General features: G+C 63.1%; 4 protein-coding genes and 1 long non-coding RNA gene across 9 annotated transcripts; 2 read left to right on the plus strand and 3 right to left on the minus strand.

Moving 5' to 3' along the window:
- Positions 1-1,101: 1,101 nt before the first annotated feature.
- On the minus strand, positions 1,102-4,481 carry LOC131501733 (uncharacterized). Its single transcript, XR_009256867.1, has 2 exons — positions 4,368-4,481; positions 1,102-3,427 (listed from the first exon to the last, which is right to left on the minus strand). It is a non-coding gene; the product is annotated as an uncharacterized LOC131501733 (long non-coding RNA).
- BICDL2 (BICD family like cargo adaptor 2) lies at positions 2,974-10,448 on the plus strand. Of its 2 annotated transcripts, XM_058712158.1 has the most exons (10): positions 2,974-3,052; positions 4,380-4,675; positions 6,957-7,172; positions 7,293-7,409; positions 7,486-7,632; positions 8,491-8,682; positions 8,786-8,935; positions 9,396-9,526; positions 9,754-9,874; positions 9,959-10,448. In XM_058712158.1, the coding sequence occupies exons 2-10, from the start codon at positions 4,394-4,396 to the stop codon at positions 10,118-10,120; spliced, it is 1,518 nt and encodes a 505-aa protein (XP_058568141.1). In that variant the 5' UTR covers positions 2,974-3,052; positions 4,380-4,393; the 3' UTR covers positions 10,121-10,448. The 2 variants fall into 2 exon arrangements, with proteins under 2 accessions (XP_058568141.1, XP_058568142.1); XM_058712159.1 differs by lacking the exons at positions 2,974-3,052; positions 4,380-4,675 and adding an exon at positions 4,704-6,734.
- A 1-nt stretch (position 10,449) lies between these two features.
- Positions 10,450-13,540, minus strand: THOC6 (THO complex subunit 6). Of its 2 annotated transcripts, none has more exons than XM_058712161.1 (13): positions 13,407-13,540; positions 12,498-12,613; positions 12,328-12,392; positions 12,130-12,233; positions 12,012-12,049; positions 11,880-11,928; positions 11,685-11,756; positions 11,491-11,593; positions 11,348-11,397; positions 11,197-11,259; positions 10,986-11,096; positions 10,765-10,899; positions 10,450-10,647 (listed from the first exon to the last, which is right to left on the minus strand). In XM_058712161.1, the coding sequence occupies exons 1-13, from the start codon at positions 13,443-13,445 to the stop codon at positions 10,567-10,569; spliced, it is 1,026 nt and encodes a 341-aa protein (XP_058568144.1). In that variant the 5' UTR covers positions 13,446-13,540; the 3' UTR covers positions 10,450-10,566. The 2 variants fall into 2 exon arrangements, with proteins under 2 accessions (XP_058568144.1, XP_058568143.1); XM_058712160.1 differs by lacking the exon at positions 13,407-13,540 and adding an exon at positions 13,276-13,394.
- Positions 13,541-13,813: 273 nt separating this feature from the next.
- HCFC1R1 (host cell factor C1 regulator 1) lies at positions 13,814-15,151 on the plus strand. Of its 3 annotated transcripts, XM_058712170.1 has the most exons (4): positions 13,817-13,943; positions 14,244-14,300; positions 14,414-14,539; positions 14,770-15,151. In XM_058712170.1, the coding sequence occupies exons 1-4, from the start codon at positions 13,849-13,851 to the stop codon at positions 14,903-14,905; spliced, it is 414 nt and encodes a 137-aa protein (XP_058568153.1). In that variant the 5' UTR covers positions 13,817-13,848; the 3' UTR covers positions 14,906-15,151. The 3 variants fall into 3 exon arrangements, with proteins under 3 accessions (XP_058568152.1, XP_058568154.1, XP_058568153.1); XM_058712169.1 differs by lacking the exon at positions 14,244-14,300 and having other exon boundaries at positions 13,814-13,943; positions 14,351-14,539; XM_058712171.1 differs by lacking the exon at positions 14,244-14,300 and having other exon boundaries at positions 13,816-13,943.
- Positions 15,152-15,393: 242 nt separating this feature from the next.
- TNFRSF12A (TNF receptor superfamily member 12A) lies at positions 15,394-17,549 on the minus strand. The gene is made up of 4 exons (XM_058712172.1): positions 17,386-17,549; positions 16,503-16,607; positions 16,123-16,257; positions 15,394-16,037 (listed from the first exon to the last, which is right to left on the minus strand). Exons 1-4 carry the CDS (start codon positions 17,477-17,479, stop codon positions 15,982-15,984), a joined length of 390 nt encoding a protein of 129 aa, XP_058568155.1. The 5' UTR covers positions 17,480-17,549; the 3' UTR covers positions 15,394-15,981.
- Positions 17,550-17,609: the final 60 nt, after the last annotated feature.

The raw sequence follows: 17,609 nt of genomic DNA on the forward strand, positions 1-17,609 counted from the left end.
TCAGCCAGGTCACGATCTCGCGGTCTGTGAGTTCGAGCCCCGCGTCAGGCTCTGGGCTGATGGCTCGGAGCCTGGAGCCTGTTTCCGATTCTGTGTCTCCCTCTCTCTCTGCCCCTCCCCCGTTCATGCTCTGTCTCTCTCTGTCCCAAAAATAAATAAAAAACGTTGAAAAAAAAAAAAAAAAAAAAAAGAAAATTGTCAGTCGATTCTATGGATGCATAGAGCCCGGATGAGTCTCAGAAGCATGATGCGAGGTCAGAGAAGCCAGGCGCAAGAGACCACGCACTGTACGTGATTCCACGTGGAGAGCATTCTGGAAAAGACAAGATGATAGTGACACAAAGGGCGTCCGTGGCCGCCGGGGGCCGGGTGTGGGAGAGGGACTGCACGAGGGCTTGGGGCGCCTTGGGGATTCAGCCAGTGCTCTGTCCCAGGACTGTGGCAGAAGTTACAGCACCACATATGTTTGTTAAAAACTCATCAAATGAGGGACGCCTGGGTGGTTCGGTCGGTTGAGCATCTGATTGCAGGTCAGGTCGTGATCTCCCGGTTTGTGAGTTTCAGCCCGCGTTGGGCTCTCTGCTGTCAGCCTGGAGCCCCCTAGGGACCCTGTCTCCCTCTCGCTCTCTGCCCCTTCCCCACTCCCGCTCCGTCACTCTCTCTCTCAAAACAAACATTCAGAAAAAAAATGTCTTAGGCTCATCGAATGAAACACTTAACCTGGGGGAATTTCATTATTCCTTGGGGAGGCTTGTGTCGCCAGACAACAGGTGTCCAGGTCCTAATTTCCAGACCCCGGGGAATGTGCCACTATTTGGAAACAGAGTTTCCAAACAGACAGGCCCGGAATAGATTTAGGCCTCAGAGCCCCCGCAGGGAACCAACCCTTTCTGCACTTTGATTTGGGACTTCTGGCCCCCAGAACTAGGAGACGCTGAATTTTGTTGTTTAAACCCCGCAGTTGGCAGTAATTTGTTACAGCAGCTTTTGGAAACAAATACCTACTTCGAGGAAGCTGAGTTTTTTGTTTTTGTTTTTTAAGAGGGGAAGAAACTTGGGAACATTGGGTTAAACGGAAAAAGCAAGCTGCGGAAGAACGTATTGAGTGTGCAGTATTTTATACAGAGGTTTAAAATGCTCCAAACAATACCGCTTACTGTTCACAGACTTTGTATATGTCGTAAAAGCCCGGAGGCACCTTGGTCTGGATCCGCACCGTTCCCACGGGGTTACCTCTATGGCAGGGGGCATTCTTTGGGCCTCTGGATGCCAGCGTGGACCGCCCACAGCTCTGCGAGGGGACCCTGGAGCCAAGATTGGGCACTGTAGGGGCCCACCTGCTGTTGGGAAGGTGGGGAGAAAGTTCTAGGGTGAGAGTGAGCCCGGAGGCTCCAGGAAACTGGCTTGTTTGAGGGCTGGGTTGTCTTTCCCTCCCTTAACTGGTTATATCCCAGCCCGGCTAGGGCGTCCCTGGGGCCCCTCTGTCCCTGCTATCCATTTTCCTGCTGGAATCAGCAGGGAGGCTGGGGGAGGGCAGCGGGGGGCCTGTGAAGTCAGCCCTCCGGTCCATCAGGACAGCTGGAGGCCAGAGTTCCTGGGTCTAGAGGAAGCAGGGGGCTCCTGCAAACGTCCAAAGAGTGACCAGGTGCCCCCCGACTGGCAGAAATTTAAAAGTCTGATGATGTCAAGTTGCACGGGCAGATCACTGGGCCTCCCTGAGCTGGCTTCTGGTCTGCGAAGGATATGACGTCAGGGTGGCCGTGAGGAGGAAAACACTGGAACGTGTGTGGTGAGTCACTTCTATGGCCCGGCTACGGCCACTCAGAGGGCCCCTAGCAGGATGAAGTGCTGGCGCTTGACCCTTATTTAAGCCTCCCTATAAGCTAGGAACTCTTATCTCCCCCGTTTTACAGATGGGAAAGGCGAGGGCAGCAGAGGTCCATCAGCTAAACGACACAGGTGCGCACAGCTAAAATGTGGCCAATCTGGGATTTGGCCTGAAGCCAAATCTGGGACTCGGGAGTCCCAGCCTCTAGACCACGCCTCCCACGAGTCCTTGCCCCCGTTTTCCCAGAAGCCACCTTCCTCTGATTTCTTTAGGATCCCGTCCCCAGGACCCAGGAGTCCTGGCCGCCAGCCAGAGGGGCGTGCGACGCAGCTGGGACCAGCTGATAAACGCCAATAATGCACATCTCGGCCCAACTTCACATTCAACAATGTCACGTCGGTAGCTGGACATCAGCCACGGAGGGAGCGCTTCTACCCCAGAAAGTGCCGCGTGCAACCATCTGGGGCTTTCTGTTTCCCCAGAAAGCCTGCTGTTGAGCAGTTCCCAGCCCACTGCTCTTCCAGCGCCCGGCGTGTCCCCGCTCCCCAGGCCAGGAGCCTCCGCCACAGCGGCGCAGGGAGCCCCGGACACCTGAGGAGGCTCGTGACAGGACACGAGGCCGTGGCCGGGGCGTCCCCCACATGTCCGAGCCGCACTGGGCTGAGTCCGGCCCTGGATCCTCCTGGTGTCCATACCGAGGCCTCTGGCCCTGGCCTGGAGCGTGGGGTCGAGTCTCGTGCAACCTCGAAAGGGAGACCCCAGGTTCCCAGCCCCACGGGAACCAGGGCAGGAGCACGCGCCCTGAAGTCACACTTCTGTGGTTCACATTCAAGTTCTGTCGGTGTGAACCCAAGCGAGCTACAGCCTCCCTCAGCCTCAGTTTCCTCGTCTGTAAAAGAGGGCTAATGGGAGTTCGTGCCTCGTTAGGGTGTCATAAAAGTAAGCAAGCTGTGCCTATAAAAGAGCTTACTTAGCAGAGTGCTCGGTAGGTCAGATGTGTCCTTGCTGTTGTCATTCTTAGCGATTCCCTATCCCACAGGGCGGTTGCCAGGGGAAAGGAGCGGACTCCCCTTCAGCGCCGCCCGGCCATTCCCGCCACCAGGGGGCGCCCCAGGCCCGCCCGCGGCACCGCCCCCTCACCTGTGCGGGCCTGGCACCTGGCGCCGCCTCCGGAAGAGGGGATCGGGGACCGCGGGGACCTCGGAGGGAGCCCGGAGTCGGCGGGTAGGAGCGTAGGGGCGCCGGACGCGGGCGCCCTTCGAGTTTCGGGCAGGACAGGGCCAGGACGAGCGGGCGCCGAGGGTGGCGGGTGCCGAGTCCTGGGGTCGGCAAGGGGGGGGGCGCCGGCAAGGGGGGGAAGGTGGCCGCCTCGGGCCGGGGGGTCGAGGAGCCGGGGGCGGGGGGGGGGGGCACACGCCCGGGCCGACGTGCTAGACAGCAGCTCGATGCGCGGAGGCGGGAGGAAGAGGGACGCTCCTGGGTCTCCAGAGCGGGGTCGCGCCCACAGGGGCCTCGTCACGGAGACTCCCGGTCCCCGGTCGTCGCTGCGCTGGGACGAGGGCGACTACTGGGTCCCGCGGTAGGGCTGGGCTTGGACACCTGGAGAGGAGAGAAGAGGAAGGGGCGGGGTGCGTGTGTGTGTGTGTGTGTGTGTGTGTGTGTAGGGAGTGGGGCCCCCAGAGGGCTGGAGGTGGGGAGGGTGCCAGGCAAGCCTGGTGTGCCTTCGCATGGAGGCCCTGAACCGCCGGCCCTGGGCCGCCCTAGGAGAGCGCCACCAGGCTCCCATCCCCAGGGGCGGGCCGGGAAGTAAACAGAAACCTGGAGCGGCAGGGCCTCCGTACGCCGGCACAACCTGTTACCTTGCCCTGCCCCCGGCCTGACCCCCGCGCCCTGGAAAGCCGCGCCAACACTCTAGAATGGGCACTGGGTCTGGGCATGGGGACTCGAGACACCATGGATCTTGAGAAGATAGGAAAGCGAGGCCTGGGCTACCTCGTGGGAGGGCTGGGGGCTGGGGAGGGCATCTGAGCCCCAAGCTGCTGAGGACCTGGGGCTTCTAGAAGAGGAGGAGGCTGGATTTCTTGGGGCAAAGTGGTCAGGAGACGTAAATTCCCAAGGGCCCTGTATTCTTGGGAGGGGAAGGGGCTGAACTCAGCCTTGAGTCCTGAGTCTCTCAGAACTTGGTTTCTGGGAGGAGGTTCCCTACGGGTGAGGGGCCGGGAGACAGAACAGCTAAGGTCTGGGAAGAGGGGGGCAGTAACTCTGGGTGACCTGCGGTCCCGGAGCACGGGGGCACGGCCACCTAGGGGCAGAGGATGTCTGCAGTTCACTTCCTTGTGCTCCCTGCCTCAGTTTACCCTGGGGACAGTAACGGAGCTGGGTGGCCAAGACACAGATCATTAACCCTTCATGGCCCAGGGAGGCCTGGCCGCAGGATTGAGAGGCCAGATCTTGACCAGCAGGGGGCAGGCGCCATCGGGCTGCGGAGTAGAGCATCCTGCAGCCACCTGTGCCCACTGAGCCACCTGTGCCCACTGACCTGTGCCCACAGATGCCGAAGGCACCATGAGCTCCCCGGAAGGGCCAAGCTTCCCGTCAGGGCTGCTCTCGGGGGGCGCCTCCCCCAGTGGCGACGAAGGCTTCTTCCCCTTTGTGCTGGAGCGGCGGGACTCATTCCTGGGAGGGGGCCCGGGGCCCGAGGAGCCCGAGGACCTGGCTTTGCAGCTGCAGCAGAAGGAGAAGGACTTGCTGCTGGCCGCGGAGCTCGGCAAGATGCTTCTGGAACGCAACGAGGAGCTACAGCGGCAGCTGGAGACACTGAGCGCCCAGCACTCGGAGCGTGAGGAAGTGAGCCGGCGGCAGGGGGCAGGGGTGGACGGCAGGAGCTTCCAGGCAGGTGGGCAGGTGGCAGACAGGCGGGCAGGGGGAGGAAAGCCCGGCAAGGGTCTGTCTCCGGGACAGCGGTTCAGTGCTGAGCCCCGTGCTCCTGGCCCGGCTCTCCAGTGGTGAGGGACGTGGGCTCTGAATACGTCAAGATCTGGGTTCAGACCTCTGCTTGGCTGTGTGATCCCGGGCGAGCCACTGGCCGTCTCTGAATCTGGGGTCCGGCTTCTCAGCGGGACGGCACGACCCCTCCAGCAGCTCAGGGGCAGCCCCTCCAGGCCTGGCTCTGGGCTAAGCACCTTCCATACGTCGTCTTGGTCCATTCTCACCTAACCCTGTGAAGCAGGACAGTTCCTCCCTCTGCCCAGGCTGTCCTCAGCCACTCTCTCATTTTTGGGGGGGGGGTCACACCGGGCCCACTGAGCGCCCTGGACGCCAATGACCCCGGCATCCACAAAGCCCCAACCAGTGCCCTGAGACAGGCCTGGGGGCGCTTCTGCCCCTCCCCTCTTCCCCGGGCCACCTCACGGGCATCTCGACGTAAGTGGCACTCTTGATCCCTGCGCTCTTCACCCCAGCTTCCCGTGTCAGGACCAGAGCGTGAGCCGCGCACGACCCCTCTCCTCCTGCGTGTGCATGCCCTGGTGACCTTTCCTCTCAACTAGATTCTGAATCCGCCCACCTCCCGACGTCTCTGCAGCCTCCAAGCTGGTCGCGGCCAACATCCGCTCTGCCCCAGACCCGCGGCCGCCCCCTCACGCGTCCCCAGCTTCTGCTCTTGCCCCCTGGAGCCCATTCTCCATGCTCCACTCCGGGGCAGCCAGAGGGGTCTTCAAGTTGCAAACCGGGTCGTTTCGGTCCTTACCCCAAATCTCCCGACAGCTCCCCGTCACACTTGGGATGACGCGGAAAGTCCTCACCCGGGCCCGAGAGTCCCCACGTGCAGGCCTGCCGGACCTCAGCTCGCTGGGCGCACCGCCCTCCTGCCGTAGGGCCCCTTTTCGGTTTCTTGAGTAACCCGCGCGTGTTCCCTCGGGGCCTTTGCACCTGCTGCTCCTGGAGCAGCCCTCTTCCCCCTTGGCCCTTAGGCCTCAGTTCAAACATCACTTGTACCCCCAGCCTACCCCACTCTTCCTCTCCAGGGTTCCTTTAGCGCCCTCACGGTCCCTCTGAAATTACCCAGTTCAAGAGCATGCCCATTTGCCTGTGACTCTCCAGACTCTAAGCTGCTGGAGGTGGGGAACTGGGTGGTCTCACTCCCCGCAGACAGCCAGACCCCACGACAGGAGGAGCTCAGCAAATATTGGACGGATGGCTGCTTGACCGGAACTTGGGGAGGTGAAGGAACCTGTCTGACCACAAAGCAGCAGCAGAGCCGGGCACCAGCCAGGACAACCGGACCCCGAAGCTGGGGACTCGATCCTAGAGCCATGTTGCCCCCGTGGCATTTGGCTAAGAGCTTGGCTGCCTGGGTTGGAATCCCTGCCTCACTAATTTGCTGGGTGTCCTTGGGCAAGGCGTTTCACCTCTCTGAGCCCCAGGTTCCTCAAAGACAAAATCAGCACATTAACAATTCTGCCTCTAGTTGGTTAAATGAGAAGCGCCAGGAACGTGCTCGCACAGGACCTGGCAGGCAGGACACCTGCTAATAATTGTAGCAGCTGTACGGTTAGCATCACCTTCCTGCTTTGAGAGTTTATAGAGAGTGGGGACCAGAGGCCGGCCGCCCAGTTTGCCTGCCTCCCCAAGCTGGGCACCCAGGTGTGCCAAGAGCGTCCCCCTGCTGGTTGGACAGGTTTGGGGAAGGGCACGCAGAGGCACGGGGCCCAGGCGGGGCCGGCCAGGGTTAATTAGAGGGAGCTGGAGGAGAGGGGCTGAGCGGAGTCCGAGCAGAGGCCGAACCTCCACGGCCCCTGGGACACTGGTTCGCGAGGCCATGGGCCGGGGCTTAAATTCTGCCAGACTCAGGCGCCAGAAACGGCGCCTGCGGCCTCGGGTCCAGAAGCCCGGGCAGCAGCCAGAGGTGAGTGGGCACCGGGGACCCCCACTGCACTCCAGGCCCGGCTCGGCTCCTCCAGCCTGGCCTGGGAACCTCTCCACCTCCCCTCCCCGCCCAGGCTCTGGTTGTCACCCTGCCTGCCTCTCCCTCCTGCCTCCATACCTGTCTCAGGTCAGCCCCGCTCCGATGCGCCCCTGGCTCTGTGTCCACTCGGGCCTCACCCGACTCTCTGTCCGGCCCCCACAGCGGCTGCAGCAGGAGAATCACGAGCTCCGCCGGGGCCTGGCAGCCCGGGGAGCCGAATGGGAAGCCAGGGCGGTGGAGCTGGAGGGGGACGTGGAGGCCCTGCGGGCCCAGCTGGGGGAGCAGCGCTCAGAGCAGCAGGACAGCGGGCGCGAGCGCGCGCGGGCCCTCCGCGAACTCGGGGAGCAGAACCTCCGGCTGAGCCAGCAGCTGGCCCAGGTGGGAGGACCCCCGGCCCACGGACCCAGGTGGGGGAGGGTGGGGGAGGGGCGCTGGGCTTGGGGCTAAGGCCCTGGCCAGCTGAGCCCCCCCCCACCCCCACCCCGCTTCTGCCCCCAGGCCTCCCAGACTGAGCAGGAGCTTCAGAGAGAACTGGATGGCCTTCGGGGGAAGTGCCAGTCTCAGGTCCTGGCGGGAGCAGAGCTGAGGACGCGGCTAGAGAGTCTGCAGGGGGAGGTGAGTGCCAGCTGGGGCTGGGGGCTCGCTGGGGCTGGCCGGGCACCTCCCCTCCAGCACTGAGGTCTTCCCCCAGAACCAGATGCTGCAGAGCCGCCGGCAGGACCTGGAGGCCCAGATCCGAGGCCTGCGTGAGGAGGTGGACAAGGGCCAGGGCAGGCTACAGGCAACCCACGAGGAGCTGCTGATACTGCGGCGTGAGAGGCGGGAGCATAGCCTGGAGGTGACCGGTGGGGCTGGGGTGGGTGGGTCCATCCTGCTGGGGCACTGGCCACCGCCCGGGGCTTCCCGGGAGATGAGCCCAGAGCTGGATCCGCGGGAGCTCCAGAAGCTGGGCCGTGACTGCGTGGGCGTTAGACTAGGCAAGTGGGAGCCTTGGAAGAGTATTGAGCAGGGGTGGTACGCTTTTAGAAGGCAGGAGAGCCTGGCAGCTGGGAGGCCAGGGCAGGGACTGAGGCCAGAGATGATGGGGACTCACTCGGCCTGGGTCTGGGGCAGTGGAGAGGGATGAAAGGAAATGAAAACAGGCAGCGTGGCCTGCTATTTGGGATCTCAGGAGTTTACACTTTGTGGTCCAAAAATGTAGGCTCTTAGCCCCAGGTCCCTTTTTCCTACTGTGGGACGCCCAGCCTCAGTTTGCTTGTCTGTAAGATGGGATGGTTATGGTAGAGAGCCGCCCTGAGGGTGAGGCGCTCAGCACCGCAGCGGCTGAGAAAGATCAATGAACTTTGTTGGTTGACGGCGCTGACGAGTTAGAAGATAGACCGGTCCGGGGAGGGGGCGGGGCTCTACGAGGTGACCTGATGAGGTGGGGCTGGAGGGAGGGTGATGAGAAACTTTAAAGCCGGGCGCCTGTCCCCGCCCTGCTTTATAGACGAGGAAATTGGTACCTGCCGAGGGGAACTGAGCGGCCCAAGGCCGCCCAGCGATCCGGGCGTGGGATCCGGATCCAGCAGCTGGAGCGCGCCGACGCGCGGGGCTGCCTGGCTTTCGGTGGCGCACCGGCGCCCCCTGTGGGCCGGCTGCGGGAAGAGGGCTCCGGGCGCGCCTCGGTGACCGCCTTCTTTCTGTCCCTGCTCAGCTGGAACGCGCGCGCTCCGAGGCCGGGGAGGCACTGAGCGCGCTGCGGAGGCTGCAGAGGCGCGTGTCCGAGCTGGAGGAGGAGTCGCGTCTGCAGGACGCCGACGTGTCGGGAGCCTCGCTGCAGTCGGAACTTGCCCATAGCCTCGACAGCGACCAGGACCGGAAGGCAGACGGACACCGAGACGCCCGGGTGAGCGCGCGGTCTGCTAGCCCCCACTCTCCATGCAGACTCTGCCCCTCCTCCTTTTTCCAGGAGGTCTGACACCTCACCGACCCATTCCTTTGGCAAACAGGACACCCTGTGCCCTGAGATCCAAGAGGCGCTCAGCCACCAGTCTTCGCCCCAGGAGGAGAGCTTGGAGCCTCCCAAGAAGCGAGCATCCCTGAGCCCAGGGGAGATACTAGAGGAGAAGGAGGCCGAAATGGCCCGGTTGCAGGATGAGGTGTGTTGGGGGGCGGAGGGAGCATGGTGTTAGATATAGAGTCCCTCCCAAGGCCACTTTCTGTTGCCCATCTACACCTCTGGGCCTTTACCCACGAATCCCCCTCTACCTGGATTGATCTGCATCCCAACAAACTTGCACTCAGGCTTCAAGAGCCAGCCTGTAAGCCACCCCCTCCAGGAAGACTTCTTGGACCGCATCCCCCAATTAGTCCCACCTCCCAGTGCTTCTCTCAGCATCCTTCCTGCGGGCTTACACCACCCAACCGGCCCCGCTCCGCCCCATCCCGCACCAGCCTGGGGGGCTCAGAAGATTCATCTCCAGCACGGCCCACCGCTGCCCGGAGTGTTTGGGGAGCAGGCAGGGGAGGGCGCAGAGACCTGAACCCCTGGCTTGCTGAAGAGCGGGACCTGGGAGGTCGGGGGCCTACCTGTCTCTCTTCACCTTTCCCGCCCCCCAGATGGCGCTGCAGCGGGCCGAGTTGCAATCCCTTCGGGAGGAGCTGCAAAGGCAGAAGGAGTTGCGGGCACACGAGGACCCCGAGGAGGCCCTTAGGGGCGCCCTCTCGGATCGAGATGAAGCCGTGAACAAGTGAGCCTCTGCCACCATCCACCACAGCCCCAGTGGGGCTACAGGGCACCCTGGGCCTTCGATACCCCCACGCGTGATAGAATTATTCCTACACCCACCGGGGGCCCTCCGACTTTGTTTCCGGTGTTCGCGGCCCCACCCCAGTCCGGGTCCAGCAGCGCCCCACCACCCCTGCTCGCTGAGGCCCCAGTACCCTCGGGTCCGCTCACTGCCTCTCTTGCCTGCAGGGCCCTGGAACTGTCCCTAGAGCTCAGCCGCGTCTCTCTGGAGCGGGACTCGCTCTCCCGGGAGCTGTTTCGCACTATCCGCCAGAAGGTGGCGCTGACGCAAGAGCTGGAGGCCTGGCAGGTGAGGGGCGGGGCATGGGGGGCGGGGCCCGGGGCGGGGCCGGCTCGCTGACGGGCTCCTCCCACCCGGCCTCCCTACCCGCAGGACGACATGCAGGTGGTGATCGGCCAGCAGCTGCGCTCGCAACGCCACAAAGAGCTGAGCGCCGCCGAATGTGGCCCGCGCCGCGCCGCGCCGCGCTTCTCCCTGCGCCTGGGCCCTGGGCCTGCCGGCGGCTTCCTGAGCAGCCTCTTCCGAAGGACCTGACGGCCGGGCCCAGGGGGCAGCGCGTGCCCGCTGGCTCGCTTTCCTCTTCTGGCCAATGTAGCAACAGGGCCCCGATCGTCTTCCAGACGGGGCTGGTAGCCTCCCCACTCAGGGAGGCTGGGCAAAGTCACACTGGGAGCAGGGGCCAGCTTTGGGGGCCAGGGGCCCCAGGTGGGTGGCGGCGCAGGTGGGGCAGGGCTGAGTCTTGTATCTGTACAGGTCTATATTTTCTAAACACTCTGGGCCTGGCATGTTCCAGGGCAGAGATGGGGGTGGGTATTTATGTATCAAGATCAAACAGAGTAATATATAAAAATCATTACACTGACTTGGCCTCTATTCTTGGGATGAAAATGCATGGAAGAATAGCCTGAAATTTTTATTTGGTAAAAAAAAAGAAAAAACAGCACTCCAGATCCCTGGGACACAGGAGGTGTTGCCAGAGATCAGAAAGACAGAGAGAAGGCACGGTAGCCCAGATTGGTGAAGACATCCACCCGGCAGCTGTTACCTGCGGCTGTCAGGACCTGGAAGCAAGGCGGGGGGGGGGGGGGGGGAGGGGGGGTGACTGGCCTGTCCACACACATGCCTCTCCCCCCCCCCCCGCCCCCGCAAGGGCCCGCATAGCCCCCTGCAGGACCCACCTTGCACTCGGGTGCTGCTGGCTGCTGGTTGAGACTGAGGCTGAGCAGCCCCGGGGAGGAGCCAGGCACCTGGGCCTTGAGTTCCCCACTCAGCTGCCACTGGTTGACACAGCGGCCCTGGCCCGCGGACAGAATCTGTGGAGGGCGGAGAGGGGAGTCGGGGGTCAGGACTGGAGAGGGGAACCGGGCACAGGTGGCAGAAGCAAGACAGAGGGCCTCACCAGGTCCTGGTAGAAGGTGACGTGTTTCTGTGGCGCCCGCATGGGGAAAACGGTGGTGGGTGTGGAGGATCGGAGGTGCCAGAGGGTGAGTGCTGGGCCTCCTCCACAGACCTGAGCAGAAAGGCGAGGTGTCCCCAGCCGCTGCGAGCCATAGGCCCTCTGCTGGCAGAGCCCGGAACTGTCACCCCATTCTGGACTTTGCCCTGCTCACCATCCAGTCTGAGTCAGTAGCCAAACAGCCGATCCAACGCCCATTGTGGGGCCTGGAGCACTCCTAGGAGGGAGGAGGAGGGAGAAGGAGATGAAGACACGTGGGATGCCCAGGAAGCGGAGGGGAGGACAGGGCATGGGGCGCGCCTCACCTCGTGCTTATAAACCTCGATGGTCTGGACTTCCTGGGCTGAGCGCAGGTCTGTGGGGGGTGGGGGGTGGGGAAGACTCTGAGAAACACCCTGCCCTCCCCCATCTCCCTCACCACCACCTTTCCCTCCAACCTGACACTAACCCCAAAGTCGCACGGTTCCATCTTCACCGCCCGACAGGACCTCGGGGCTCCGCTCCCGCAGCGCCAGGCAGTGGATATAGTCTGTGTGGCCCCGGAGGGCCCGCTGCAGGAAGAGGGCCGGCGTTAGGAGATCTAGGAAGGCTGCCCCTGCTGGCAACCAGCCCTGACCACCCCAGCTCCAGGGCCTCGCTCACTGTGAAGGTCCCCGTCTCAAGGTCCATGGTGTGCAGCTGACAGTCTCCCCCTGCCAGAATGAGAGAATTCTCCTGTGGAAGAAGGCAGGGTGGAATTGCAAGTTCAATGTAGACTCGGGACAGGGAGAGGGAAAAGGCTTAAAGTCTGGGCCAAGAACAGCGTGGGGTAGAGCTCCAGTCACAAAGGGCTCAGACCTTGGGGACCAGAAGCAAAGCATTGATCTCAGGCACTTCTAGGCTGGTCCTGCGAGAGAGAAAGCGAGGTCAGCTCTGGTGAGCCAGTACCTTCACCCCCAAGTGCCTTCTGCCCACGTAGCCCTAGCTCACCTGTACGGGGGCTGACGTCGCCAGAGCTCCTTACAGCCCTTCATGGAGGGAAACACCGTATGTCAAAGGCTCTCTGGGCCTGGGCAACCCAGCCTTTCCCCAGCTCCACACTCCTTACCTTCTTGAGGATCTCTGCCCAGAGCCAGGCTTTCACCTCCCCGTCCCCGGCACTGAGCAGATGTCGATCCGTGGAGACCATGCAGTAGACGGGCCCGTCATGGGCTAGATGGAAATGCAGAACTTGAGTGACGCTGTCCTGTTTCCCTCCTCCATGCCGGGGGGGGTTCCCTAAGCCACACTCAATGGCTGCACCCACCTTGGAATGTCACCACGGGCTTCTTACTTTCCTCTTTGGCCTCGGAGCTCAAAGCGGCAGACAGACTGAAGGGAGAGGGGAGGGGGGGCCTGAGAGTCAGAAGCAGGGGCACCAGTCTCAGGGGGGAACGAGCGCTAGAGCTACTGGGCGGGGGAAGCAGGGGTGAGTACCTGAAGACGGCTATCTGCCCGTAATTGTTGCCAGCTGCCAGGAACTTGCCGCAGGGCGAGACACTCTGGGAGAAAATGGTCATGTGCAGCCGCTGCAGGGCCTGAAACACTTCGATCTGTGGAGAGAGGCTGCATGAAGGCTGCCTGGGACATCTGGGCCGGGGACTCCAACTCCTTCCTGCTGCCCCTGCCGCCTGTCCGGCCCCCCCACTGCCCAGGGACCTGAGGCCTCCTTTGAGGCAACCCACCAAGTGGGTCCCAGGGGTTGCTTCAAGAGGGTGACGAAGTGGGCAGTTGAGGTGGGACGTCTACCAGTACCTTGAGCAAGCACCCAGCCTGGCTTCCAAGGTTCCTCAACTGTCAAATGGAGCTCAAGGACACTTTGTCACAACTGTCTGAGCTACCGTATCTATAACTTCGCATAGCGCTGCCTCATTAAAAGCGCTTACAAAGTGGCTCCATTGTCCCAAGACAGAAAAACATACAGACTTCTGATCCCTACTCTCTGGCTTTTTTTTTTTTTTTTTTTAATGTTTGTTTATTTTTGAAAGAGAGAGACAGAATGAGAGCAGGGGAAGGGCACAGAGGGAGACACAGAATCCGCAGCAGGCTTCAGGCTCTGAGCTATCAGCGCCGAGCCCCAAGAGGGGCTCGAACTCACCAACCGTGAGATCATGACCTGAGCTGAAGTGGGATGTTTAACCGACTACGCCACCCAGGCGCCCCACCCCCCCCACCAGAACTTTCATGTTAGGCGCCTAAAGTGTTGCCCGGTTACCTTCCCGCCCGCGGGTCTGAGTCCGAGTCCCGCGCCAAAACAGGGCTGAGAGCACGACTCCTTGCCTGCCCCTTCCGAGCCGGGCATGGACTACAAACCCCAGAAGGCACCGCGCATCACGCCCGCCTCACCTGACCCAGAGGTACTGCGTGTGGCACAGCTCGCTCCATCGCGAGAACTACAAATCCCAGAGTTCTCCGCGCGACGCAGCTTCACGAGTCTGGACGTGCCCGCGAGCGGTTCCCCCTCGCGGAGCCGCACAGCCTCAACACGGTTCGTCGGACCGGCGCGAAGGCGGCCGCCGCGTGTTACCCCGAGCCCCAGGAGCCCAGGGACCGCCGCGAAGATCGCCAACACTAAGTGGCGACCACCGCAGCTCCGCTACGCCAGCTCCCCTCCCCCACCCCGCGGAGCAGACCCGCCTTCCAGCCGCGCGTCGCTCGTCCTCCGCGCCTGCGTAGAACCTCGCCGCTGCGCGCGCCTAAAGCCACGCCCCCCGTGCTGGACCACGCCCTCTGAGGCTCCGCCCTGTCGCCCGGATCCCACCCTCTGCCCGCAGGACCCCGAACCCAAATGATCCTACAGCAGCCCCTGGAGCGAGGCCCCCCAGGTCGGGCCCAGCGCGACCCACGGGCCGCGTCGGGGACGCCCCGAGGCCAGGACTTGAGGTGTGTGTAGGGGCACTGGGTGGGCCAGGCCCAGGGGCTCAGGACCTTTGGCTGGAGGCTCTGGACTGGTCTGCAGGATGACAAGCGGTGGGGCGAGTCGTCAGGGCTTGGGCATAGGCTGAGACTGGGCTGAGAGGTCTGAAGCAGGCTGCTGGATGGCCTGGGAGAGGGGGGTGACTTAGGTGGCAGCTGAGACAGAGGTGGGCTGGGGGCTCCTGGCTTACACCGCAGGCACAGGAGAGCAGATCCTGGGGATGGGGCGAAGAGGGTGGGGTGCACCTGGTTTTCTTTTCTTCCCAGCTCCCCTCTCCAAGGAGCTGTGCCCATGAGCACCAAGCGGCGCCTGGAGGAGGAGCAGTGAGTTTGGGGACAGGGAGGGACTCCCAACAAGACCTCTGTCACCTTAGGTCCCCATCAGACTGCTGCTCGTGTGAATATCCTAGCCTGCCTGTCTCCCCGTCTCCCCCCAGGGAGCCCCTGCGCAAACAGTTCCTTTCTGAAGAGAACATGGCCACCCACTTCTCTCGACTCAGCCTACACAATGACCACCCTTACTGCAGCCCCCGCATGGCTTTCCCATCTCTGCCCCCACTAAGGTAGGCACCATCCACCGTCTGGGCCTTCTGGAGGATCACACCCGATCTTTGGACCCAGTCTCTAGGCCCTGCCTCATCCTGCTATTTTTAGCTTCTAGCCAACCTCTGTTGTTTCCCATCTTGGCTCCTTGGAAGGTGCTGGCAGCCCACAAGCTCCTGGGGACCTGGACCCGGTGGGAGGTGGCTCTTCCAGACCAGCCTCAGCCCCATGCTGCTATTTCCTTTTCCAGGAGCCCTTGCTCTGAGCTGCTTCTCTGGCGCTACCCTGGGAACCTGATCCCCGAGGCACTCCGGCTGCTGAGGCTAGGGGACGCCCCCACCTCCCACTACCCTGTGACCCAAGCTGGAGAGATAATGGAGCTCTGAGTGCTGGTGGGAAGATCCCTGCCTATCTTCCGTCTTCCCAAAACCGAGAAGACCAGCATCCCCACTAAGGCACCAGCTGTCCTGCTTATTCTCCGGACCAGGCTTCTGGGCCACAGGACCTACCCCCAACAGAGGAGGACACTGAACCCCACGGAGCCCTGGGCCAGGAGGGGCAGGAGGAACAGGAGCATGGGGAGGGAGGCATTCCCCTCTGGAGAACCAAATAAAGATCGCTGAGCAACTGAAGGCGTCAGTCTGGAACGCTGGGGCCTTTGGGAAGGAAGGTGGGAAGACTGGGGTGCTGGATGCTTAGGGTTTCTCAAAAATCTTCCCTGGAAAACGGTCAGGGCCAGGCCAGGTCCTGGCAGGCTGGGCTCAGGCATTGAGAATGTGTGAGTCAGAGCCTCACCCCCGCCCCCGCGGCTGACTCACTCCTCCCTCCAGCTCTGGGAAGTTGGGCTGGGGAGATCGTGCCACTCTCCAAACCATTTAAAGTTATAGATTCTTTTATTAATAAATTCTCCCTCCCCTCCAAACGCTCTCCCCAAAATAAATACTCCCCCCCTCTTTGGGGGTGGGGGGGACAGTGTCTTAGGGCCAGCCCCCCTAGAGGGCCAGCCCCCTAGTGTTAGCAACAGGTCCCTGACCCCCCAGGCAGAGACCCTGTGGTGGAATTTCAGTACATCTAAGTTGGTGGGGCCTCGTGGTGTCTGGCCCTCGGGTCAGCCTGGCCCTCAGGCCCTGGGGGTGGAGGGAGGGACCCTTTGTGCAAATGCCGCGGTTCCTCAGTGTCAGCTGTCTGGTGTGACCCAGCATGGGTCTCCTTTCCTGTCCTGGAGCCAGAGCCAGGGCAGTCAGACACCTTGGAAGCCTCCTCGGAAGCCTGGGCCCAGGCCTCGGGGAGGTGATTCACCAGTGCCCCATCCCTCCACACCCCTGCGGTTGGAAGAGTCTGGCTCTGGCTGTGTGTCGGGTGAGGGGCTGGCTCCAGAATGAATGAATGAATGGATGGATGGATGGATGGATGGATGAATGATGAGTGGGTGGGGCCTCCTGCTTGGCAGGGGCTCTCACTGTCACTGGATCAGTGCCACGCCAGGACAGCCCTCCCCGCCGGTCTCCTCAATGGGGGCTGCAAAATAAGAAGAGGGGTGGTCAAGGGCAGGGGAGACGTCGAGGAGTGATGGGGAGTGTGCGGGCGGGTCTGGCACACTTACTAGTAAACTTCTCTCTCCTGCGGCACCGTCTCCAGACCAAGAAGCCAGAAAGCAGTCCCAGCACGAGGGCTAGGCTCAGGGCGCCCCCCAAGATGGGCCACAGTAGTGGGAAGGAGGCTGGAGGGGAAGCAGCGCCTGGGGGCGGAACTCCAAGTCAGACCTCGCCCCTCTCGGTACTAGCCCCGCCCCCTAGGTCCGAGCCCCAAGCCTTTACCCCACCTTGGCCCCTGCCCTGAACCCACCATTTTCCCACCCACCTCCCACCCACCCCCCCTTCCCGATTAATTCCTCAGATCTGAAGCACTGCACCCCTCTCCGCCCGGGCAATCCTCTCCCCCAGCCTGGGGTCCGCTCGCCTCCGGGCCCCGCCCCCCACTCACAGCCCAGGCAGAAGTCGCTGTGCGGTCGCGCCGGGCACGACGCGCAGTCCATGCACTTGTCGAGGTCCGCGCTCCAGGAGCTGCCGCGAGAGCAGGGGGTGGTGCCTGGGGAGGGGGCCGCGGGTCAGGCTGGGGCGGGGCACGGCTATTCTGGGGGCTGAGGTCAGGGTCTGTCGGCTCGAATAACGTGAGTCACCGGCGCCCTCCCCTCGCATTCCTCACAGGTGACCGCACGACCCGACCGGGACTCGGCAGCGCGGGGGAAAGGGGGGCATAGCGTGGGACGCTTGTGGGGGGGGGTCAGGTCCCCCCACACAACCCCCCCGCAGCCGGCGGGTGACTCACTCCTGGGCACGGGGCCGAACCCCGGTCCCTCCCCCCACATAGCTGGGCACTGAAGTCACCGGATGGAAGGAGGTACCCCACATGGTATAGGGGGTACAGACCCCCGTGCCCTCGGCACCACCAACCCCCCCCCCCCACCCCGACTCTTCGGTCACTGGGGCTAGACAGAACACGTATTGAACAGGCTGGGGGCGTGCCTTCCCACCGAACCAGACAACCCGCCCTCAAACTTTCTTTCTCCCTCCACTTCTGAGTCTGGACTTTTTAGGACAGAAGCACCCCCCCCCCACCTCACCGCCCCCCCCCCCAGTTGAACGGGGGGGAAACTGAGGCCTGGCCTGAGGATGAAGCTCGGAGCGGGATGAACCTCTCCTGGCCAGAAGCCCGGTGTCCGGAGACCACCTGACCGGGATCCCCACGTCCGCCTAGTACCGCCCAGATCGGCCCCGTTCTCTGGGTCCCCAGTGCCGGCTCCGCGATCCCCGGCGGGAGGCTCCCCCCGGCCTCCCGCGCAGCCCGGGCCCCGCGCCCGGCGTACCTGGCACTCGCTCCCCGGCCACGGCGCCCAGCAGGGCCAGCCCGAGCCCCAGCGCGAGGAGCCGCGGCAGCGGACGCAGCGGGCCGGAAACCATGGTGCGGGTCCGGCGGCCGCGGCAGTGTGTGCCCGCCGCGCGCGGGCCGGGGCGGACAGCAGCCACTCCGCCTCCACCCCCGCCTTCCGGGGCGGTCCCCTCGGCTCGGCCCGCCCCGCGCGGTCGGCTC

The sequence above is a fragment of the Neofelis nebulosa genome, chromosome 18 (genome assembly GCF_028018385.1).
Source record: "Neofelis nebulosa isolate mNeoNeb1 chromosome 18, mNeoNeb1.pri, whole genome shotgun sequence".
NCBI classification, from domain to species: domain Eukaryota; kingdom Metazoa; phylum Chordata; class Mammalia; order Carnivora; family Felidae; genus Neofelis; species Neofelis nebulosa.